This window comes from Haliotis cracherodii, unplaced genomic scaffold, assembly GCF_022045235.1.
Source record: "Haliotis cracherodii isolate W230 unplaced genomic scaffold, xgHalCrac1.p SCAF_1, whole genome shotgun sequence".
NCBI classification, from domain to species: domain Eukaryota; kingdom Metazoa; phylum Mollusca; class Gastropoda; order Lepetellida; family Haliotidae; genus Haliotis; species Haliotis cracherodii.
The window spans coordinates 63,941,458-63,967,767 of NW_027266264.1; the positions used below are offsets into that span (position 1 = coordinate 63,941,458).

Here is a 26,310-nt window from a genome sequence, read left to right on the forward strand (position 1 = left end):
AAACATGATTGCAAGATTATGAATTGGGTGTTAAAAAAATGAGACAAAACCCTTTCAATAATCTTAAGAAATTGTACGATTCTGACTATACCAAAAACATGTATTTATGAATAACCATCAAATAGTGATGATCCTAGATATCTTCCGAGCACCACGCAACCAACTGACATTTCATTAGGTGAGCATTTATCAAAACAATCAAATAAATATTTATTATTCTGACAAAAGGAATAAAAACAACTGGTTCCATTTGGCATGACAGATAGACACCATTGATCGTATCCAACTTGGCCACAGCCCTTGGTTATCTCAAGTGGTTAATATGGAAAGAGAGGTGACAACTATGAGTCCTTGTCCTGCTAGAACTTCAATCGTCTCCAACTAACGGCCATGTTGGACCCCTTTTTCTCGATGCAAGAGCAAAAGAGCGTCCACAAGCCCTTTTATCAAAGTCTTGTTTCCACCCTTGCTACATCAAGCCCACTTTCCTGTGCTAAATATCAATAGTCCAATTAAAGAAAGTTCACAAAACCAACATCCATGACTAGTACACCTTTGTATGAAAGAGTTACCGCTGCCTGTCTTTTTCATCTTTTAAACCACACCACCACCCCACGCCCCCCCCCACCCCCAAACGATTGCCTATGTTATATTTGTCGGGGATGAAATTGTGAATGTTTTCGTTATCGGACCAACGAGGTCATAGCCCATGGTAGTTGCCATCTTTGTGAAGCTATACGAGATGAGAACAGTGATCTGATTGGATATAACTTTTTCATTACAAGGGGCACATAATCATAGTCAGACCGACTGAACAAACATGTCTCAAATATGGATTGAACCTAAAACCTCAGAACAGCCTATGTTTCTTTCCTCTGAGAATAACCAATAGTTGCAGTGATGATAAACTCTTAAAAATAGGACAACATGTGAAATATAATAATCCCTTGCCTTGACATTAAGAAAACGAACCCTGAGATTGCATCAGAAATTGCTCACCGATATGCTTCATACAGTCAGTGGCATTGATATGGTATAGTTATAGTTGACACTAAGAAAAACACTCAGTATTGTAAAACTCATGCACAAAAAGTTATTTTGGGCTATTCAGCTGACCCTAAATTGAAATTCTATTTTGTAATTAACCAAATATTCATAATCAGTGATTGCTTGTGAACATTATCTGAAATTTATACATAATTCAACCTATTACTGTAATCAGTAACTGGGCCCCGTTCCTACGACTAGCATTAGCCTGGGTTAAAGTAATGGAAGTTGCAATCAACTTAGACCAACATCCCTTTTTGGAACAGGGGGCCTGAAAGCGACCTTGACTTGTTTGTAACAAATAAAGAAAAACATGTACCTCTTCTTTCTTAAAATGTAAGATGAAAAAAGTAGGTTGTTCAGATGAAAACATACGGTATTGAGACTTCTCGTATTAAGGCCCATGTGGGATTACGGTCATGGGCCTAAACACGGAAATGTTTCCATATCTCGGCCCATGGTTTTAAATTCTGATATTAATTTTGGAGTGATCTTCTTAAATCAATACCTTACTCCCTTAGTTAATATGTGGCGATGCACACATGTCAAATCTTAATGTCCATTCAACAGTAAGTGCAAGTTCAAGTTTGGCATTCTATGATTTGATTGGTTGGTTGGTTTGTTGTTTATCGCCGCACCCAGCAATATTCCAGCTCTATGACGGCAGTCTGTAAATAATTGAGTCTGGACCAGACAATCCAGTGATTGACATCATGAGCATCGATCCAAGCAATTGGGATCGATGACATGCATCAACCAAGTCAGGGAGCCTGACCAACCGATTCCGTTTTACGACAAGCATAGTCACCTTTTATGGCAAGCATGGGTTGCTGAAGACCTATTCTACCCCGGATCTTCACGGGTCTGGCCTCCTATGAACTTACTTGATGTTCAAATATAAAATCCATATATTATATTGTCTCAGTTAAAACAACTTAATCATTTTGGCTTGTTTCAGTAAAGGGCTTCTCCTATTTAGGTAAGAAAGTGTAAGCTTCCAAAATTGAGCCCTGGATTCAATTTCGGATAAAATGTTTTACATGAGAAAATGCATTTTGCCATTATTAGCCCCAGGGCTTAAATACAGGAAGTCCCGGTATGTATTACAAGAATGAAACTACCCATGGTAAATCTGTTTAAAAACTGTGACGATGAAATTCCTATGATTGGTTGGTCCCCAGCCATGTTAACAATGGTTCACACACGGACACAGACACAGACACAGACACAGACACACACACTTGCCTGAGACCAGTGGTTTGATTCCCCACATGGGTACAAAGTTTAAATCCTAAGTTTGTTGTTATTACTGGAATATTGCAATAAGCATCATTAATCCCAACTCACGCACTCATTCAAAGACATAACAGTAGATGATGACATCACAATCTGTCTGTCTAAGAAATGCTGACTCAATCAATGACATACATCAACCAAGTCAGCGAGCCTGACCACCCGATCCCATTAGTTGCCTCTAACAACAAGCATAGTCGCCTTTTACAGCAAACATGGGATGAGGTATACCATATTTCTCGATTATATCCTCAGTTACAAGGCTGAATATCCTGGACAGTTCTTCCAAAGGTTTGGCCTAGGGTTCAGCCCCCACCCATAGCCAGATCCTGAGGGTTGAGATCTGGCCACGTAAAATTGTTTCCCCATGTCAATAGATGTTTGAAAAATGGGAAGGAATGAAAAGTAAAAAGTAGAAAAGAACTGATCCATTACTAGATAGAACTAGCGTAGGCTGAACCTTCCCCAGTTCTTAACACCCCTGGATTGAGGTGGGGAATGTTCAGGGGTGTGGAGGAACAGGCCTAGGCTATTACTTCCCCTGGCCAGGGGGGAATGTTTTAGTCTGTTACACAAGACATACATTTCTTTCACTCTTTATCCATTGCGTTTAATTGCAAAGATACTAATGGGTAGAATTCCCTGCTTAAAAAGTATCAACTTCATAATCGAGGTCCAGCATTTAATTGAGATCCCCGCGATTATTCACATGAATAAAACAGACAACACTCAGAAGTCATGATTGTACGTTTGACCGATTCTGATTGCCCCCGATCAGTGTGCGAGAGTGATATGTGGGTATATCTGAGCGCCTGGTACCAACACATGAATATCTACCGGTCCCTTCAGGGATAATTTGAAGTTAAGATAGGTGTGGATCCAGTGATGAGTAGTAAACGCATATTTGTCCGATCTTTCAACACCTTTCAGTTTAAGATGCATGCAAGCCTTCTTCTGCAGGGTGCTGATCTTATCAAAGTTGACACACTGCTGTCGCATCCAGAAATGTTTGGCTGGATCTATGGAGGGGAAGAAGTATTCCGCTGGTGCCAGGTATGTTCCATTCATATGATTATCAGGATAATGGTGTGCGCTTACAAACTGCCGATATGCAAACGTCATAAAATGGGGACCAGTAGAATCCAGAACGTTCCACATGTGGGAGAAAGAAGGGAGGTAATCAATGACCATTTTTAAAAATGGATGTCCCTTACGACACGCGATAAAGGCATTGATGATTAAATGTTCGAAGTTGGAATCAAGAATGGAATGTTCGTATGGTTCCTGTGCCAGGATACATGAATACTTGAAGGTGATTGGATTTAATGGTTTTAAACTCTCTAGATCCATGTCCGCATAAACTCCCCCGTACTCATACAGAATGAAGTAACGTAATGCGTCTGCTCTACGAATTCCTTCCGAGTAGCTGTCAAACACTGGAAGAAAGGAAGGATATTTATCTGAAATGAGTTGCCTTGCGCTCTCATCAGTCCACAGAATGTACGTCCATCCTGGGTGGTTACGTTGCCAGGTTCTCACCCATTTTTCAAACTTCCGGGGTATTTGGGTATCTCTCCATGTCTGATGGATGATTTTTGGAAATCGAGGTTGGCCACTGACAGGAAAAGTTTCCATTTCTTTGATACCGAGTGGTACGAAGTCATCGGAGATTGGGATTGAGAGGTCAGCAAAGTCGCCATGTTCTCGAATTTGTTCGAATTTAATGAGCCAGTGGAGGATGAATATCAATGTGAATCCAAACACGAGAGTCTTACAGGTGGACCGCCTTTTGTCTTCTCGGAGGAAGAGGCTGCAGCAGAGATTCAGCATCCTCAGGAAGCGATGTCGTGCTGGAACATAAACAAGTGAGCGAGTTAGTTTTTTCAGTGAGTGAGTGAGTGAGTGAGTTATACACTATTTCAAGCAGTCATATCACAGGGATCAGCCTGATGTGGGAGGAAAGCATGAAGTGATGCAGGTCTTAGCCGAATATCTCTTTGATGAAACTTACAAGCATGGGAATGGTGCTGACAAACCCAGAAACATAATCAGGCATATCTGATATTCAAACAAAGGATTACAGGTTTCTGTTTGCAATTCTGGTCACCGAAATCAGAGACCATGTCATAGAGGCCCTCTATCATATGGTTTCTGCTGAAATGCAGCGCCTTTAAATTGATGGAGGAGCTCCCCACCAAGTGGTTATCAAATAATGAAAACATGAAGCCATTTGAATCTGTTTTGATTGAACTAGTTTTTTAAACTAATATAATTAATTGAGACATTGATGATTAGACATTTGAAATGTTGTCAAAATTGCCTTCCATCATCTCTGATCTCTTCATACTGAATTGGGTTGTATTCATTTATTAGTTTAATTTGGTTCAAATGCAGCAGCAAATGTCTCGGTTATTGTGAGTGAGTATTGTTTTAGTGCACTTTTAGAAATTTCCCAGCAATATCACAGCAGGGCAAACAGGTGTCACATATTTTAACTACCGTATTTGACGTAATAAGCGCTAACGGCGATATTTGCTAATATATTGACTAGTGAACAATCCTAATTAGCACCCCTTCTGATTGATCAATGTACACAAGACTTATTTATTCACGTATAATATACACTCGTGTGTTATATGCACTGTTAATTATGGGCAATGAAATTCTGGAAAAATATATCTGTCGTACATAAACATTTCAGTCTGTCAGCATAAACCACGAAATTTATCTTTCAACTGTTTTTTCCACCAAAATAATATTCTAATAAGGGCCCCCCTATTTCTAATTTTGAGAGCGCCCTGGGTGCTTATCACGTTGAATACAGTATGTGGTGATTTGAACCCAGGCCTTCATTATGATGCAATTTTTATTATCATCACATGAACCTCAATATTGACCAATTTGGCTGGTGATAAAATTTGACCTGTTTACACAAGCCCCGTATACAAACAATATCATGTCAAGTTATTGTCAGAAAACAATCTAAATCCAAGGCTTATCACAGCCCTGATAGACTTGGGCTGGCTATCTGAAGCAAGCCTAAAGTACACATCACATGTCTCCCACCAGAGTACAAACGTAAGCTCCTTTAGATCCATAATATTTCTTATCTCGAGTGAATGACTTTTGACATCGTTAATACTGACCAATGGCTATCAGACTTGACCAACAAATTGCATAAGCCAACATGCAACATGTTTTTACATTTGTTGCATTTATCATGTTTATGGCATGGAAAGTCCTGTTTTAGCACCTTTGTCACATGACCTTGACCTACATGATATTTGACATGTTGGAACCCATAATGCAACAAAATGAGTGTGAGTGAAAGTTATTACCATTGATTACTGGGAAACTAAGTCCCCATTAACTTGCTTGTGAATACCTCGGCTGGTTATTGAACTAGACCTGCCTTTTGTGATTCATTAACGATTCCGAAAGAGAAATCTGGAAAATTCCATCAACATCTGGAATCCTAGAATGACTGGTGTTGTCACCAGTGTATCTGATCCATAGGGGTATTACCAGTTGAGCTAATACTCTGGCATGAGACAATGCATCACATCAGACTGCTTGACTAAACAGAGATATTCAATTTTCATTTTGTGATAAAGTGTCTGAGGGTGCTGGTAGGGTTTACCTGGTGTATATACATAGATCTATCTATCTATCTATCTATCTATCTATCTATCTATCTATCTATTAGGGCTCTATCACAAATATTGGGAAATGAATACGAATATTAATTCACGAATACAATTACAAGTCAGCAGTTGATTGTTATGTTCAGTGAAGCAAAATATTTGACATGGTTTGTTAATTATTAATATATTATAAATTTCTATACAGCACTTATCCAGGTGCTAGTATCTGCTCAAATGCGACAATAACCAGTGACCACAATACTGTACGATTGCATGATCATAATTCTAATTCATAAATATTTGATTCTAGTGGCCACGAATAACGAATTCAATTCATGAATGGATACAGTTTGATTCACCGAATGCGCAAGTGAATCGTAAAAGCCCTACTATCTACTCCTCAAAAGAAGTTAAAGAAAACTTGATTCCTTCATATGAACTACATATTAACTAACGTCATATGAACAAATCGGGTGGTCTTTAACTTCTTTTGAGTAGTATATTTGTTGGGGACTCTCGGTGACACATTTTGGGGTTTCCTTGTCTTCATACATGGGGATTTCCTTGGTTTTATACAAAGGGATTCCCTTGTCTGTTTACATGGGAATTTCCTTGTCTGTATACATAGGGATTTCCTTGTCTGTATACATGGGGATTTCCTTGTCTGTATACATGGGGATTTCCTTGTCTGTATACATGGGGATTTCCTTGACTGTATACATGGGGATTTCCTTGTGTGTATACATGGGGATTTCCTTGTGTGTATACATGGGGATTTCCTTGTCTGTCTACATAGGGATTTCCTTGACTGTATACATGGGGATTTCCTTGTGTGTATACATGGGGATTTCCTTGTGTGTATACATGAGGATTTCCTTGTCTGTCTACATAGGGATTTCCTTGTCTGTCTACATGGGGATTTCCTTGTCTGTCTACATAGGGATTTCCTTGTCTGTACACATGGGGATTTCCTTGTCTTTGTACATGGGGATTTCCTTGTCTTTGTAAATGGGGTTTTCCATGTCTGTATACATGGGGATTTCCTTGTCTGTCTACATAGGGATTTCCTTGTCTGTCTACATGGGGATTTCCTTGTCTGTCTACATAGGGATTTCCTTGTCTGTACACATGGGGATTTCCTTGTCTTTGTACATGGGGTTTTCCATGTCTATATACATAGGGATTTCCTTGTCTGTATACATGGGGATTTCCTTGTCTGTATACAAGGGGATTTCCTTGATAGTGTTGAAACTTAATGACTGAGTGAAGAAAATCTGACATGGCCTGTCCAAACATTTATTGCACTTCTGATAAGAACAGACATTGTAGATAAATCTTGAATACACGTTTCAATATCACAAGCTTCAATCATTACAACGATATCCTTTCATCCCCTGTTTTTTTTCATTGCCTCTTATAAACCCTGCTTATAAACCCTGTACTTTTACGTGTAAGGGACACAATATTTTGTATCCAGTTAAGACCCTGGATTTTGGCTTGATGCTGCTTTGAACAGTATTTCAGTCACATATAACATTGTGGGGCTAAATTATAAAAAAAGCTTTGTCGGTTGATTTATTGAAGAAGTAAGATCAAACACTTCCAACTTTATTTTGGGATACACCTTTAGAGTGTCACAAGAGCTGGTGCAAAAAAATCTAGGAAAAAGAACAAAGGGAGTATTTTTGCAACATTGTTCACAACAACAATGTTAAGTGCAAACAGTAATGTCAGGACAAACTTCATACAGTCTTTACATTTACTCACAGTTTAACCCTGTACCCTGTGATTCTTATAATTAAGAATATGATTTAAAATTTGCTTAAAACTATTTTTTAACACAAAAACTTTCGTAAATTCACCGACCTGAACAAAATGCCCCCAAATGAAGGAACCAGTCTGCCAGATTTCTGCTTGGTCAGTCAAGCAGTATCAGAGGAGGATGGTTAAATACAAAGGGCCTTCAATGACAAAGGTCAGATTCAGGGTCACTGGGGGTTAGAGGTGGATCATATCTTAAAGTATTATGTCACAAGAAAGAGACCTAGCTCTCTTTGAAGTGGTGAATGTCCCTAGCCAAATGGTGGAGGAATGTCCCCAGCCAAGTGGTGGGCGAATGTCCCTAGCCAAGTGGTGGAGGAATGTCCCCAGCCAAGTGGTGGGCGAATGTCCCTAGCCAAGTGGTGGGCGAATGTCACTAGCCAAGTGGTGGTTGAATGTCCCTAGCCAGGTGGTGGGCGAATGTCCCTAGCCAAGTGGTGGGCGAATGTCCCTAGCCAAGTGGTGGAGGAATGTCCTTAGCCAAGTGGGGGAGGAATGTCCCTAGCCAAGTGGTGGAGAAATGTCCCTAGCCAAGTGGGAGAGGAATGTCCCTAGCCAAGTGGTGGAGGAATGTCCCCAACCTAGTGGGGGAGGAATGTCCCTAGCCAAGTGGTGGAGGAATGTCTCCAGCCAAGTGGGGGAGGAATGTCCCCAGCCAAGTGGTGGAGGAATGTCCCTAGCCAAGTGGTGGAGGAATGTCCCCAGCCAAGTGGTGGAGGAATGTCCCTAGCCAAGTGGTGGAGGAATGTCCCCAGCCAAGTGGGGGAGGAATGTCCCTAGCCAAGTGGTGGAGGAATGTCCCTAGCCAAGTGGTGGGCGAATGTCCCTAGCCAAGTGGTGGAGGAATGTCCCTAGCCAAGTGGTGGGCGAATGTCCCTAGCCAAGTGGTGGAGGAATGTCCCCAGCCAAGTGGTGGGCGAATGTCCCTAGCCAAGTGGTGGGCGAATGTCACTAGCCAAGTGGTGGTTGAATGTCCCTAGCCAGGTGGTGGGCGAATGTCCCTAGCCAAGTGGTGGGCGAATGTCCCTAGCCAAGTGGTGGGCGAATGTCCCCAGCCAAGTGGTGGAGGAATGTCCCTTGCCAAGTGGTGGAGGAATGTCCCCAGCCAAGTGGGGGAGGAATGTCCCTAGCCAAGTGGTGGAGGAATGTCCCTTGCCAAGTGGTGGAGGAATGTCCCTAGCCAAGTGGGGGAGGAATGTCCCCAGCCAAGTGGTGGGCGAATGTCACTAGCCAAGTGGTGGAGGAATGTCCCTAGCCAAGTGGGGGAGGAATGTCCCCAGCCAAGTGGTGGGCGAATGTCACTAGCCAAGTGGTGGAGGAATGTCCCTAGCCAAGTGGGGGAGGAATGTCCCCAGCCAAGTGGTGGAGGAATGTCCCTAGCCCTAACTGGACAGAGGTAAATACACGTCACCTCTGCAAAGCCATAACATTAGCAGCAACAACTATAATAACACAACTTTGGACATTAGAAGCAGACTTGGGGCCACATATGATCCTCTGAGCCGGTCCAGAAAGAACGTTGACCTGCACATAGCCACAATCCAAAATCCTTCACAAAATACACATCTAAGAAACATTGTGGCAAGTAGATGTTGGTTTGTTGTTAAACGACGCACTCAGCAATATTCCAGCTATATGACAGTGGTTTGTAAATAATCGAGTCTGGACCAGACAATCCAGTAACTGACATAATGAGCATCTATCCACGCAATTGGGATACGATGACATGCATCAACCAAGTCAGCGAGTCTGACCACCTGATCCTGTTAGTCGTTTCTTACGACAAGCATAGTCGCCTTTTACAGCAAGCATGGGTTGCTGAAGACCTATTCTACCCTGGATCTTCACGGGGCGTAGACATATACATGATATAATGCCAACATGTGAGAAAATATCATACAAAAACACCAATACGACACGTTACTTTAAAACAATATTTCTTCACTTCAACATGCTCAAAATCAGAAATACTGACAACATTAAAATGGAAATCAAAAACTTCATGAGATAGGTGTCGTGTTTATGTGTTTTTTGAGAAGATGGGATAGTGCATTTGTACTCAAGGAAGTGAATAGAAATACCGATACATCGTGATCTGTCCCAAACAAATTAATTCTAAAAAAGAAACCAAACTAGCTACGAAGACCAGATGCTCTGCTAGAACATCACCAATAGCGCCATATTACAGCCATTAATATACATTACATACAACTAGTATGTGACACGTTAAATAGTTCTGACGGTTGCCGATCTCCCATAGGGTAGCAACTGTAATTACAGAGGAGTTTGAGTGAATTTGGTTTAATGCGCTATAAACAGTATTTCAGTCGTATCATGACACCAGTTTGATGTGGGAGGAAAGCCCAAAGTGATGCAAGTCTGCATCAGATGAAACACACTTGTTTGGATATGGTGTAGAACATATTAGCGAACCGGGACACAAGCCCGTGATCATAGGTTTCTGGCACACCTATGGGACACAATTCTCAACAGTGAAATTCCAGAACCTTAAACAACTTGGCCAGCTGTGCCTGCTTAAATCATGGGCAATATAAGCTGTGTATAAGTATTGATATTGCTAGTAGTGCTTTACATATTGTATTATACACTTTATAGTGCAGTTCATAAATAATACATGCGTTCTCTACAATATGACAACATAAATCAATATCATGCATGTTTGTTTGTTGTTTAATGCCGCACTCAGCAATATTCCAGACGGCAGTCTGTAAATAATCAAGTCTGGACCAGACAATCCAGTGATTGACATCATGAGCATCGATCCATGCAATTGGGATACGATGACTTGCATCATGCAGATACAGAGGGCGGGTTCGCACCCCCCTTTTTATTTCGAAAAAAATCTTTATTACTGTATAAATTACCACCAAAGACAATAAATAGATCTTAATTGTGCACCCCCCTTTTCAAAACAGCTGTATTCGCCCATGTGCATCAACAAAGCCAGCGAGTCTGACCACCCGATCTCGTAAGTCGCCTTTCAGCATGGGTTGCTGAAGACCTATTCTACCCCAGATATTCACAGGTCTGTAACAAAATGCAACAGGCATACAGATATTTTCAAGATGAAACAGAACATGCAAAACAAATTATTGATTAATCTGACGTGTACTAACAGAACAAAAAAAGCCAACAAAACAATCACAGTTTGGCAGTATACAGCAATTTACCTTGAGAGCCCTTCTAAGCCAAGTCATGTAAGGCTGCCTGCAAAGTAAGCCAGTTCGTTTACTCTCTATATGGTTGTGACAGCTTTATGGCAGCCCTGTGATCTTATCAGATATATATGTCATGCTTAATTTATGAACATGCAGATGTGATAACGTTAGCACAGTGAAAGTACTTCTGGGTAATTATTTTTATCGGATTGTGGAGTTGAGTTACATAAAGTGTATAACTGCACCTGGTGTCGACGATGTCCATTGGGGTTCTGTATAACTCGTTACAGGTGAGAGTACTGTATTTCACATACTCATTACCTGGACATTCACAAATCAGAATCTGTTGTTTTCACCATTCAATTAAAAATTGTATTTATCTTCTTTCTAAAACCAAACCTACTATTTTGAGTATTTAGGTTTCAACAAAAGGGTCCTCAATATAGTCTGTCAATCATCATTTTGGCATCTGTTTTTTTCACGATTATTTTGTATTACATGTATACACAGAATCATGTGATAAAAGTTGGTTATTATCAAATAATAATCACGGGCCCAACTTTTATTATATACAGTTTTGTAATATTTCATGTCTGAACATAAAGTTATTTTCTTCATGTTTGCATGTAATCTCGTGACCGTGACATGGCTCTGTTGTGGCGGTAGGAACAGACAATTTACCATCTCACAACAGTGACTTAATGTGTGTCAAACATGCTTGCTGAATACATGACCAACGTCACCTTAAGACCCAGCCCCATGATGAGGAATGTCTCAAAGATATGTAAATAAAAAAATGAGTTTTGACATGAAATATAATTTAAACTACCTTAGTATTTGAAAAATTAACATTATATTTTTTATAATAGAAAAGTTGATAAAAAAAACCTTCTGAGTGGTACATGTACATCAGATGCGCAGTCATCAGACAATCTGTTGTGTCATCATAGTCTTACATCCATAACAATAGGTGGAATGACATCTCTCAATACCTGCCTGTCAAAACTGACGAGATTCTTTTTCTGCTTGAGATTTGGGATGGCCCCCGTTTTGTTTGTCTTCTGCAGGTTTTAATCGCTTATCAGGGGGATACTTAAAATGCTTGTTGCATGCAATGTTCTTTGTGAAACAATGCCGAGATATCAAGGTGAGGTGAGGTGAAATTGGGTTTAACGTCGCATCCAAGATTATTGCACTTATATAGCGACGTGCATGTACGTGTGTGTGTTTGTGTGGCTGCTTGTACTAGTCCGGACTGATGCCGATTTATAGTGCTAGCTCACTGAGATACCATGCCGCAGTTTAACATGAATACCCCACTCAGACACAGTATACTGACTCCGAGCCGACCAGTCCTTGTTTTAGCCCCTTAATGCCGAGCGCCAGACAGGGTAACAACAAGTACCATCTTTTAACGTCTTTTGGTATGACGCGTCCGGGGATCGAACCCCAGACCTTCCGCTCTCCGGGCGGACGCTCTACCACAAGACCACGGAGGCGGTCCGAGATATCAAGAGTGTTTCTCTTTTTGATTCACGTTTGAAAAAGACAATCCACCTTACAAATAATATCATGTTATCTTTTAACAACACATCTCCACATTACACAAGATGTCTCGCTTATACCGATACTGTCGGTACAACCAGAGGTGCATGAAGACCTTGGGTCATGCATGCAACAAGCATGTTTAACACTGCTATGTCATTGTTATTGTTGTGAAATGGTAAATAGTTTGTTCTTACCGCCACTACAGAGCCATGTCGGTGGTCACAAAATTACATGCTAACAATGAAGAAAATATTTTTATTCAGACATGAAAAAGGATAAAACTGGTATTTTTAGGTGATTTTTATTCGATATTAACCAACTATCATCACATGATTGTGTGTTCAATGAAAATAATTGTGAAAAACCAGGTGCCAAAATGATGGTAGACTGACTAAGCATGCTAAGCAAGTCTAAGGCTAACATTAGAATAATTTCAAAAATAAATGTGAAAAAATCCCAAAATAAAAGATGATTTTGCATCAGTCATACCTGCCATCAACAGCTGCAGACTTTCAACAACTGCCACAAAACGAACAGGTACAGCCAGCCATGACCTTGATATAGTTCATGTCAGGTACATGTTTATTGCTTCAGTGCCCATGGATACGAAGTACAGGGTGTGGTGTCAACTATGCAGTGAATGTTAATGAACAATATCCTGCTCCCGTGAACAACACCTGCCTACTGTCTGAACAGGACTGTTTCCCAGGCTCTCTAAGCTACAATAATAACGTTTTTAGTTTGGTGACAATGAGATGTAGCGCCTAGGTACTCAATCAAACGGCAACACTTGCAACATCACTACCCACACTTCTCCACACTATTTGAGGACTATTTTGGGGAGTTTTTTGTTTTGTCTCACACGATATAGTTGCTGGACAGGACATATTTCAGTTTTCCTATAAGCAGATCCAAGTTAAGCACACCAATCATGTTTGACGAAAGACAATGGACTCATTTTGGGCTAACAAATGTAAATTGTTTCCCGAATTGTGCTACATTTTTTGTATTAAAAGTGGCCTAGGGCTGGGACAGGTAACTCGGGTGGTTCCTGAGTAGCTCATGGTTAGTCATGTGATATATTTAATGACAAAAACTCACTATAGCTCAGTGGTTACACTACAAGTCGCTAATATTTGCATTTCTTTCTAACGATGCACACATTCCTTTTGACTTGTATATAGTTAAGTAAAGATAAAGCTTCAGTCAACTTCAGTGAACGCATGATCTGATCGTTTGATACACGGATGTAAATGGTTTTAGCCAGGGCTGCGGTAAAACAATCCCCTTTCAGACATTTTGTTCCCAACACTTGAGACCTGCAGTGGGTAGAGTCGGGTAATAGGGGGTGAGGTACCCGGGTAGAGTCGGGTAATAGGGGGTGAGGTACCCGGGTGGTAAATTTGGACTCGTCCCAGCACTAAAGTGGCCCCTACCTTTTCCAATATGTTGCATTTGAGCTTCCTGAATCGTAGCTGTTTCTGAAGTACACACAGAGGCTAAACTAACTGTAATGTTCTTATTCGTCACATCATTAACATTTTAGAAGTACAGAACTTGAAACTCCTATCTTCTTTAAAGATTTTTTAATTTGTTTGTTGTTTAACGTCGCACGCAGCAATATTCCAACTACATGACTGGTGCTTAAGTTGGCTGAGATTGTTAAGTCCAGACTTGATTATTTACAGGCCACCTTCATATAACTGGAATATCACTGACAGTGGTGTCAAACAACCAATTAATGTGGCTCAATATTCTTTCTATGAATTTCTAATTCTTTAAAATAAAAACGTAAACAAATAAAAATCATCAGCATGGCAATTCTCGCCATAAAAACTGAAATGTCATCTAAGAGAGGAACTGCAGTTTCATAAAGAATGGAAACAAGATTTCTCTCTCTTTCTCCCCCTGACACACATCAAGCTCCCTTGTCTATCCAGACAATTGCCATACTTAATCAGTCTGCCATGTACGGTGCTATCATTGTAATCATAATATATTTCAGGTATCAATATATTTATATGATCACAGTAATTGCTGCCTTTGAATATATTCTAGTCTGTCATACAGACCCTGATACAAATATATCCAATACAGCCCATGCAAGTCTATAATGTTTGGCAAGTCTAGATTACTGCAGTATCAGAAAATGAAGAAAGTCTCTCAGCTCCTTTTTATCATATTTATAACTATAAGTTAACAACTGTTTTTTTTCCTGTAAAATATGTTCATTTCAGAGACTAGATGTTCGTCGAAATATCTTCATAAATTCATATTACTGAATTAGAATTGAATTGAATTTGTTAGAAAGGCTCCACACAAGTTCTACATGATGATGAAATAAATCAATTTTCATTAGCTATTTAAAACTGTTTATGAAATATATAAACCATAACTGATTCAATACTGTACATTGTCAGTTACTATGTCAGTCTTCAATACAAAGGTACATGGTAATACAAGTGACACACTTCATGGACAGCTACAAATTCGTCAAATTCAATGTACACGTACACGTGGACAAAAAGGTATTGACAGCATTCGTAATGAGACAAAAATAAGTAATAAATATTTTGACAGATACGTTAAGGGGAGAGAGCAAGCTACCACCCAATGGTCTTGTCTTCATTCTCCATTTAAAACATGCTCACCCACTGCTGATCAACACGCACTCCTGAATGACGCCTGTGTTAGTCAATGAATGAGATTTAATAACTGTCCTGTTGCAAGCTGACAGTCATGTAATCCGTACTGCATGTAACACACACTGCTGACGAATGTTGGTGATCAATACCCACAGATCCAGCAACTCCAAACCTGTACACAGAATAACCTAAAGAAGAGGGTCCCTACGCTGTAGATCAGTAATGAGGGTCTGCACAGGTGGCCACTCCAGGCAGATTTACAATACTGATTGTTTAACGCTACGCTCAGCAATATTCCAGTTATACGACTTCAGTCTGTAAATAATTGAGTCTGGATAGAAAATGCAGCGACTGACATCGGTGTACTGTTTTGGGATATGATGACATGCATAAACCAGTTCCAGTCAGTATCTAGTCATGGTTACTCAACCACGCCCAAACCTGTATCTTTGAAAGGGTTTTAATGTGGGCAGCTACTTGAACACTGGCTGCCTTTACTGTGGAATGACCTAGCAGGGGTTACAGGGTGAACTACAAGGTAGAAATCAGTGTACCCAAGCAAGCGTTAACTTAGTGAGATTTATTACTATAGTATAAAACAGCAGGATGAAGATTATACTGTTGGTGTACACACAACACAACACATAGAATTCAACTTTTGTTTTCAAATAATAGTTTTTTTTAAACTTAATCACCAGTTTATTCAGGTGAGGCCCTGAAATTGAAAGGATGAAAACGGACTGGGCACAGATCGAGGCCTCGAACATGTCGTGGAGGGAGAAGACTGCAAGCTGAAACAAATCCTTCCATGTTTCCCCAGCTGTATTTGAGATGGCATGCAACATGGTAAGTGGAGCTTTGGAAAAGCATCAAATTTTGGTAATATGCTTTTTAACATTTTTTTAACTGTTAATTTGTCCCATCAAAATATCTCAAGAATCTATTAAAGGATTAATTCCCTCACATTCATTTGAATGTTTTAGGTCAGACAATTGTATTGACAAGCCTGTCATGCCAACAGTTTGAAAGAAAAGTAACAATTAGAAAGAGAGAAAAAGGGTGCTAGTAAGTGGGTGTGTGAGAGAGAGAGAGAGAGAGTGAGAGAGAGAGAGAGAGACAATGCAGTGTGTGTGTGTGTGTGTGTGACAGACTGTGCAGTGTGTGTGATTGTGTGGTGTGTGTGGTGTGATTGTTGTGCATGGTGTGTGTGTGCATGGTGTGTGTGTGCATGTGCATGTGGTATGTTTGTGTGTGTGCATGTGCATGTGGTATGTTTGTGTGTGTGTGTGTGTGTGTGTGTGTGTGTGTGTGTGTGTGTGTGTGTGTGGTTCTTGTGTGCGATGTGTAGTCTGTGTGTACCATATGTGTGTATGTGCGTGCGTGCATGCTCGTGGTGTGTAATTGAGCAGTGTGTGTGATGGTGTGGAGTGTGTGGGTGGTGTTATTGATGTGTGTGGTGTGTGCATGTGTGTGTGGTATGTTTGTGTGTGTGTGTGTGTGTGTGTGTGGTATGTTTGTGTGTGTGGTGTGTAGCATGTGTGTGTGCATGCATGTGTATGGTGTGATTGAGTGGTGTGTGATTGTGTGGTGTGTGTATGTAGTGTTTGTGTGTGGTGTGATTGAGTGTGTGAGTGTGAGTGTAAGTGTGTGTGTGTGCATGCATGTGGTGTGTGATTGTTAGGTGTTTGTGAGTTGGGTGATTGTTGTGTGCGTGCATATGTTTGTTTTCAACTGTTAATTTGCCAAATCAAATATCTCAATAGTGTGTGTGTGTGTGTGAGAGATTTTGTGCAGTGTGTGTGATTGCACTGTGTGTGTATGTAGTGTGATTGTTGTGTGTGTGTGTGTGTGTGGTGTGTCAGTGTTTGGTGTGTAGCTTCTGTATGCGGAGTGTGTGTGTTCATGTGTGTGAGATATGTTTGTTCGTGTTGTGTGTGAGTGTTTGTGGAGTATCATGGTTGTTGTTGTGTGTGTGTGTGAGTGTGTAGCATGTGTGGTGTGTGTATGTGGTGTTTGTGTGTCATGTGAATGTTATGTGTGTGCACGTGTGTGGTATGTAGTGTGTGTGTGTGTGCATGCGTGCATGAGTGCGTGTGTGTGTGTGTACACACCACCGTCCTACAGCAGTAATATTCCTGAATGTGGTGTGAAATAACAAACAAATGGTAAGCTAAATAAAGACCGTCGCCAGATGGAAAGCTAAACATGCATACAAGCCATGTACAGGACAAGACGACTTCCACATAAAGCCAGCCACCGAGCAACTACCAACACCAGGTTTGTGGCTTCAAAGAGATCATGTCATGTACATTTACTTATTTGTTTGTTGTCTTACGTTGCACTCAGCAATATTCCAGCTACATGACGGCAGTCTGTAAATAAGCGAGTCTGGACCAGACAATCCAGTGACTGACATCATGAACATCGATGACATGCACCAACCCAGTCGCTGTGCCTTTCAGCTCACCACAGCTTTTCAAAACAATAGGAAATACTCTTCTCAAATGTTGAGCAGTATATTATCAAGAAGACTGAATACTATAATGGTCTGAATGGCCATAACAAACACTCTCTGTGCTGGTGAAGATCAGTGCTTACAAAACACTAATTAAACATGTTAGTAGAAACAGGAGAACACAACAGAAAACATGACATACAATGCTTGTAATAATATGCTACATAGGCAGGGATGTACATAGCACTCATAGCACTCAGGGGTTTCACAACAGACAATACATGACAAATCCTCTGTTAATTATTACCATTTCTAGAATCAGAATTTTATTTGTTTACCCATTTCAGAAAATATTCTTAGAACATTGTGGGCACAGGTTTTACCTAAGGGCCAATATGGATCCCTGAGCACAACTATGTCAGATATGATTTGTTTCTTAATGAACTGTCAAGGTCAAGGCCGGTATATAATGAAGGAGTAACACCCCCAACCACACCCAAGATATCGTGCAGAGGATGAGCCTGAGGTCTGCTTACATGAGTGATGAGCCCATTTCTGGTGTCCCCTGCCGTGACATTGCTGGAATATTGTTAAAAGCGGCGTAAAACCAAACTCACTCACTCACCTGAGTGACGAAGATGCAATGTTGACAACAGCCTTAGAAATTCTTTTTAAAGACAACTCCAGAGAACAAAAAGAAACTTTATTTCGCTAGTCCTCAGAGTTTGTAACTGGCCTTTTTGAACGAGACAAAAATGTCAACTATGTTTACATTTTCTATCAGTTTTATTCAGTTTCAATTTGTAGGAAAATGAAGCATTGAGAAATGGACAGGGGTTGATCATTTCAGACTAGCGTTTTTTTGTTAAAATCCCTCTGGATTTTCACTAGTCTCTGCAAATAGTCAAGTATAGATCAGACAATCCAGTGATCGACATCATGAGCATTGATCTACCCTGGGATACTATGACATGCATCAAGTCTGACCACCCGATCCCGTTAGTGGCCACATTAGACAAGCATGCGTTACTGAGGACACAATTTAGTGGTCTGGGCAAGCGAACGAGCATGAATTTTCAAAGGCTGTGACAATGCATGTTATCTAAGGCTCCATGAATATTTGCATCTATTGAAAACTCAAGACGCACTGAAATGTGTTAAATAGTGGAATGAACTGAACTGAACCAGTGTGAACTGAACTGAACTGAATCCTGGAAATTTCAGAAGTATACTATCACACAGAGCTCCAGATAAGCTTTTGGTGTTGTGGGTATTTTATCCATGCATTTTTAAATCATTGGGTATCAGTAATTCTATCTGGGTATTCAAATTTCTGTTACCCACTAGTTTTTACACATGTGGGTATTTAAGTTAAATATTTAAAAACAATATTCATCTAGTCCCTGCAAACTGGTGTCGTGTTAGTTAGTGAGCTTTAAAGGACTCAAAAATACCATGATACTTCCACACGAAAGTGTGATGGCAAATGATCATGATGTAACTGTCATCGTGGAGTTTGGCAAGGTTGACAGAATGCCCGTTTATAATTTCAAAATAAGATGCTGATTTGCTAATCGAATACGCAGGGTTACTTCACAATATTTTGATGATACACACAAGTTTTATTTTTGTACCGTATCTGTAATGTTCGTTGCATATTTGATACGCTTGGATTTTATTTTACTGCGTATGTCTGCATTTATGATGCGTATTTTACGCAGATACGCAGCTTATCTGGAGCTCTGATCACATCTACCTATAAAATCACCTTAAACCATACATTCAACCAATCTGTGAAATCCCTGGCCATGGGTTAATGTTAGGGGGCTACTCCAAGTGCAGGTTATGTCTCCAAAGTCACAAACACTACCAGTCAGCATGCCATGACAAAACAAGGTGTACCTTTCACGGCCATGGTGGTCACTACCTCTCTGGCTACTACACTGCAATAGAGAAACCCAAGACAATCAACAAGTAGGACCTCATTCTATATACTGATGTATATCACGGCCATGGTGGTCACTACCGCTCTTGCTACTACACTGCAATAGAGAAACCCAAGCCAATCAACAAGTAGGACCTCATTCTATATACTGATGTATATCACGGCCATGGTGGTCACTACCGCTCTGGCTACTACACTGCAATAGAGAAACCCAAGCCAATCAACAAGTAGGACCCCATTCTATATACTGATGTCAGCCCCAGGGCTAAGCTGAATGTACGTATGGAAATTCCAACACCTGCGAGTGAGTTGGGTTTTACACCACTTCCAACAATATTCCAGTTAGATCATGGCGTGTCACCTTGATGTGGGAGCACAGCCTGAAGTGATTTTCAGGTCTCAGACATTTACCACTTGGGTGAAACCCACAAGCATGGGTATTGTGCTGACAAACCTAGAAACATAAATACAGCACTGTTTTCTGGCACTCCAAAGAAATACACTCTGCACAGTGAATCGCAGCACCTTTAATTCCTGCTACACATATACTACTCAAAAGAAGTTAAAGAACACCCGATTCTTTTATATTACTTTAGTTAATCTGTCTTGGCATGTGAGATTTACTATAGTAATATGAAATAATTTGGTGTTCTTTAACTTCTTATGAGTAGTATACATTACAGTAGAACATGGATCTAATGAACTACAAGGGACCAGACAAATCAGTTTGTTATATACATGTTCGCTCGGAAACGTCTGCCATCTTGGATAAAACAAAACACAATACCGTATTCGACGTAATAAGCGCCCAGGGCGCTCTCAAAATTAGAAATAGGGGGCTCTTATTAGAATATTATTTTGAGTTGAAAGATCGTAAATTTCGTGGTTTATGCCGACAGCCTGAAATGTTTATATACGACAGATATATTTTTCCAGAATCTAATTGCCCATAATTAAGGGTGCATATAACACACGAGTGCGTATTATACACAAATAGATAAGTCTTGTGTACATTAATCAATTGGAAGGGGTGCTAATTGAGATTGTTCACTAGCCAATATATTAACAAATATCGCCGTGGGCGCTTATTACGTCGAATATGGTACATGTAATTGCAGCATTGACTTGTATTAGCAGTGATCACTTCATAATATTCAATTGATAACATTCATTTAATAACATTAAATTCATAACATTTTTCAAACATTGTTACCAAACTCCTCTTTCTATTGCCTGCCATGTTATTGTTAGCATATGCAAGTGAACTGACACTTGGACACAATCTCGTATAAATTCATATGTTTAATGTTTGTTTTACAGACAAGATTATATGAACAGGTAAAATTAACACAATGCAAGTTTAACAAGGGCAATCCGTTACCGCTGATTGTTTTGATTTGCCACGATTGCGTACAGCCAATGGACACTGAGTGAGATTTCTCAGTTCACTATACACATCACTAATTAGTGGTAGATGGGCTTGTCAGTGATCAGATATCAGTTCGCTGTATCCATTAGTTCACCGTAGTGAGTTTGTTATATACGTAAATTTTATATGATATTATACAGGAGATAAATCGGGTATTTTTTAACAGTTCGTTGTATCCGTTTGTTCGCTATATCCATGTTCGACTGTATTCTAATTTCTTTCTTTCATAAATTTAAAACATGGCGTAAGAAACATAGAAATTGAATCTCAAGAACTATGAATACTTAGGTGTGTAAAAGTGCATCAGATTGGATTTAAATATTTTGTTGGTAGGAGGACAATACTGAATAACATCCTTGGTCCAAAGTTCAAAGGGTTTACAACAATACACATTATTGATTAGTATCTGACAATAACTGTATGAGGAAAACAGGCAATGATGAATAATAATCAACACTGCCAATTAGGAGATAAACAAACTTGGTCTTCAATGTAGAGCTGGGCTACCTTTAGAATTAACCTTGTTAATAGAATTTGGCACGGAACGCGCTGTTAAATTTGCATCTCCTTACGGCACAGGTAAAACATTTAGTCCAATGGGTGGTCACTACAGCGGTCAAGTGAAATACATTTATATGCTAATGAAATACAATATTTAGGTTAAGTCTAACTTGTCGATGAGAAAACAGCAAAATACACCAGTTCAGCATGCGTTTGATGCAAATCTCAAACTGTAATATTTTTTACAAAGAGGTTTTCATCTGAAAACTTTCATGTTGTATATAACACGTTTATTTTTATTTATAATATAGCTACCCGTTGAATCGCGAAGAACAATGAAGAACGAGGCAAGGTTTATTTCATGATAAAACGTTGTTCTTTCAAGGCGTCAATTCTGGAGATTAGAACATGAGTTCAAAACTTGAAGACATCATAAATTGGACAATGTTATGTTTGAGAGTGAAGTATCTGGTGAGTTGTTCCCCATAGGTGTAGTTGGGCAACGCAGACAAACACAATGGCCGAACGATTGCATCCATAAGTGGGACAGCTATGAGATCACTTTTGGGAGAACAAGTACAGACAACCAATGTGAAATTTGTGAGAATCTACAGGAAATACCAAACCTAACCCCCCTGTTCATAAAATAGACTTGTCCGACATTGTCGAGGTCAGATTGTATTTAAGGAGTCATCATTTAAATACAGGTGAATAGTTTTTAGCTTGTACATTTAATCAACATCCGTAAAGATGGTGCACATACTGTTGACATCTCATATGAGAAATAGAAGACTCGTTTATCATTGTTTATCATACAATAAAACACTGCTGGGAGAATAAACAATGAGGGGCACAGCGAGTCGTTTATTTCTTAAATAGAGTTCAAAAGCTAAGTTAAGCTTAATCAATTACTCTCCACAAGCATGTGTAGTTCATGCAATCATACATTGTCAGTGTTCCCGCTGGCTCTTGATACTGCCAGTCACGGTGGACGTCCCCTTAATTTTCGTCAGTCTCAACTTTCAACAAATTAAAAAACATATGAAAATTACCTGGTTATAATTCTTTCACCATCATGTTCAATGCAATGATCCCAATTGCTTGGATCGAAGCGCATGATGTCAATCACTGGATTGTCTGGTCCAGACTCAATTATTTACAGATCACCGTCATATAGCTGGAATATTGCTGAGTGCGGTGTTAAACAAACAAACAAACTTCATCTCTGAAGAAACTTAGTTAAATCTACACGTCGTTAACATAAAGTTCAGTCACAATTTTCAGTTCATTTTTTTAAGACTTCAAGATGAAGTCACTACACATATGTTATTAACCTTGAAGTAAACGAAATGTTATTTCCTTGCACTAAAACTCGACAAGAGGAACCCTGATGGTAACAGACAAACTGACTTCATTCGAAAAATATACTTATATGAATTATACAGATTTATAAGGTACTTTATTTGCTGGTCCACAGGGACTGGCAGTCACATGAATTACCGTCCAAGTCTAATTTTACCATTAAAAAAGTGGTAATATTACAATTAAACGAGAACACTGTTTGTCAGTATTATGGGCCCTTAGCCTTTTAACTGTCTGTTTGATCACTGTAAACTGCAGATGTGCCTACAGTTTTTACCGTATAAGCCGAATTTTGAGGACCAGAAAAAAGATTCTGTAGAAAGGGGTCGGCTTATCCACGGGATACACTTTCATGATAGTATTTTTCAGATCGTGATCCGTCAGAAACATTGCCTGAATGACGGTCTGATATATTTTCTCACGGGTTCATAATTCTATATACACCGATTCACAAAATGGCGCTTCGTTGTTGATGGCAACATATAACGTTCATTATGAGATTAAAAAACCCCAAGAGAAACAGCTTCCCACATTATGAAAGTGGATGACTGGTTTGTTAAATCTTTATTAGAAATAATAATGACTTTTTCAATATAATTATAAGGTTTTTCATCTTATATTTTTGAATATCTGCGAGTACCGGCACATGTCTTGCAGTCCAACTTCGCAGTGTTTTTTGCCTTTCACTTCCTGGTTTGGCTTATCTGCGGGTCATATCATTTTCTTTCATATTTCAATGGTCAAGTTAATACCTCGGCTTATCTACGGGGTCAGCTTATCTGCGGTCATAAACTGTACCCTCTGTCCTGTGATGACAGAAGAGTTGATACTGGATATTGGAGAACTTCTCGCACAAGTTTGTTTGTTTGTTTTTCAACGCTGCACTCAGCAATGTTCCAGCTATAGTCTGGAAGTTAATTTAAGGTACTGACGTTTACTACAATATCTGAAACACTATTGGACCTACTCCAGTCAAAGTTGGACGCAGTGTTAGCATTATGCAGATGGCTGTTACAATGAATGCTCATTCCACCCGTGACGAACAGGTCTGGTTGTTGATGAAATATAGTGATAGCTCAATAGACAGATTTTTTATTCATGCACTGATTGTCTTTAAATGTAATATCCAGTTATGTATGACTGTTTACCAAATTTGACTGGAGTAGGTCCATTAGTGTTTCAGATATTGTAGTAAACGTCGGTACCTTAATTAACTTCCAGACTATATATGACGTCGGTCTGTAAATAATTGAGTCTGGGTCAGACAATCCAGTGATCGATGTCAAGAGCATCGATCCACGCAGAGACCATTTATATTTATCGGTATATGGTCTCTGATCTACGCAATTGGGATACGATGACATGCATCAACCAAGTCAACGATCCTGACTATCCGAACCCGTTAGTTGCCTCTTACGACAAGCATGGGTTGCGGAAGTCATATTCCAACACGCATCTTCACGGGTGTCTCGCGTAAGTCGCTGTCAAACGAGGCCTATTCTCCGATGAATCAGAATCGATTGTTTTTCTATCTTGTGTAATTGCGTGGAAGATATATAAATCAATTAATTACCAGTATCAGCGGACCGCATTCTGAAATATCAAACAAAATACAACGTTGAATGTATTCTTTATGTTCCAGCTTAGCAACATGTTCCGGAAGTGCCTCACGATGTTCAGCACCGAAACGGCAAAGTGCCAAAACGGCATATAGGTTAAAACGGTCCCAAGCAATGACTAAAACGGAATGTTCTATGCACAATACTTCTCAACAAGCAAGCACCTTAGCACACATTTAAACTTTAAAACAAAACACGCACCTGAATACTTTCTCCAACATGTACATAATATCTATTTGCAAGTATATATTTTTTGGTTGAAAAATTAGTTTCCCTCGGCAAGCCTAAGAGTTTAAACTTTTATCGACTCGTGTCATTGAAAGAATGATTTTGGGTGATAAATACTGATTGAAACAACTGATTTACATCTAACACAAATACCAAGTGGTAAGATGAGTTTTATCTGCTTCAAAAACATTATGTTGGTACATACACAATTACACGAGCTATGACGACAACGATGACCTCAAAGCTGCAGTGAATTGGTATTTCAGGGTGGCTTTAGAATTTTTTTTTCCTTACTGGAATAGAAAAGCTTCACTAGTGTCTTGAAAAGCAGGGAGATCATGTTGGAAATTAAAATAGAAACACTTTCACATTTGTTGATTTTCTTTGTTAGGCTTTGAACTTTTTGACCAGCCCTCGTACATGTTGACTTTACGGGTCAAGAGATAAGATGGTACTTGCAATTAACAAGACAAAGGTTCCATTTAATGTTCAGAACCAATCTTCTGCATGTATTCGTGCTTGGGAAATCCCAGGTTTTTCCCCATGAACGTGAAAGTAGTCCGTCAGTGTTTTCACGTTTCAAGTATAGCGTCTTAAAATTGTGAAAAACGTATGAGACACACTCCGGCGCAATGACATAGCATAACACCACTGCCACGGGTTAATTTGCATAACACGTGACCGGACTTTTCTCTTGTTTGTTTTCCTAGATGTGAAGTGTGGTAGACGTGTCAAAAATGAAACAGAAGAAAAACATATGCAATATCCTGAATGGACTGTGTGAGATGTGACGAATCGCCACATGGTGCTGGCCTGTGGCAGAGGTATATACCGTGGTACCGCGGCATTTGTGATTTCCGATAGTTAATGCATATCAGTAACCAGGAAGTGCTCACTTCGTAAACAATTTCAATTTCCTCGGGATGTTCCGTCTGCTGTAAGTAAGGCGTTATTAATGCGTTGATACTTACATCTGGCATCATTTTTGATATTGCCTTACCCCCATCTATCAATGGCCAACGATATAACCCGCCGTTCCCCAGTAAACTTTCTCTATCGACCTTGAACTAGATCATCTGCATATTCATGTCAACTAATAAGGTAACGGAAGTTACGTAGTCCGCACATTTTTTCCCGCTCTGTGCCCAGAATCTATTTGGAGATCATAAAGGCCTTAATGCCAAACTTAGAAATACTGTCTTCACTAGTTGCCTAAAGATAAATACATACATTGGGCATACTAGGAGTGCTTTTTATATATTTATTGTTGACTCTTGACATTTTTCCATTTTGTGAAAAATCATGTCATCCAATTTTTTTTATAAACAATCTTAGAATATCATTTCTGATATTTTGTTGTTGACTAATACAAATATTTTTCTCTTACTTTTCGGTAAATATGCATTGAATACCTATTACTGATAACACATTTAGAATTTTACTTGTGCTGTCTTTGCACTTGTCTGGACAAATCACTGATGTCTGACATGATCATACCAAGTGGTTGGTAGAATTATGTCCTCTTTTTGTCCAATTCGGACCTCCATACACAACTTTTCTCTGTACCGCGATACGATGGAGTTCTCTCCCTTGT

At 39.6% G+C, this 26,310-nt stretch overlaps 1 protein-coding gene across 4 annotated transcripts; it reads right to left on the reverse strand.

Annotated features, from left to right (window-relative positions):
• Positions 1 to 625: 625 nt before the first annotated feature.
• On the reverse strand, positions 626 to 24,527 carry LOC139455847 (uncharacterized). Of its 4 annotated transcripts, XM_071237490.1 has the most exons (3): positions 24,443 to 24,521; positions 19,535 to 19,575; positions 626 to 4,190 (listed from the first exon to the last, which is right to left on the reverse strand). In XM_071237490.1, the coding sequence occupies exons 2-3, from the start codon at positions 19,545 to 19,547 to the stop codon at positions 3,115 to 3,117; spliced, it is 1,089 nt and encodes a 362-aa protein (XP_071093591.1). In that variant the 5' UTR covers positions 19,548 to 19,575; positions 24,443 to 24,521; the 3' UTR covers positions 626 to 3,114. The 4 variants fall into 4 exon arrangements, with proteins under 4 accessions (XP_071093591.1, XP_071093527.1, XP_071093639.1 ...); XM_071237426.1 differs by lacking the exon at positions 19,535 to 19,575 and having other exon boundaries at positions 24,443 to 24,527; XM_071237538.1 differs by lacking the exons at positions 19,535 to 19,575; positions 24,443 to 24,521 and adding an exon at positions 15,184 to 15,534.
• Between the last annotated feature and the right edge of the window lie 1,783 nt (positions 24,528 to 26,310).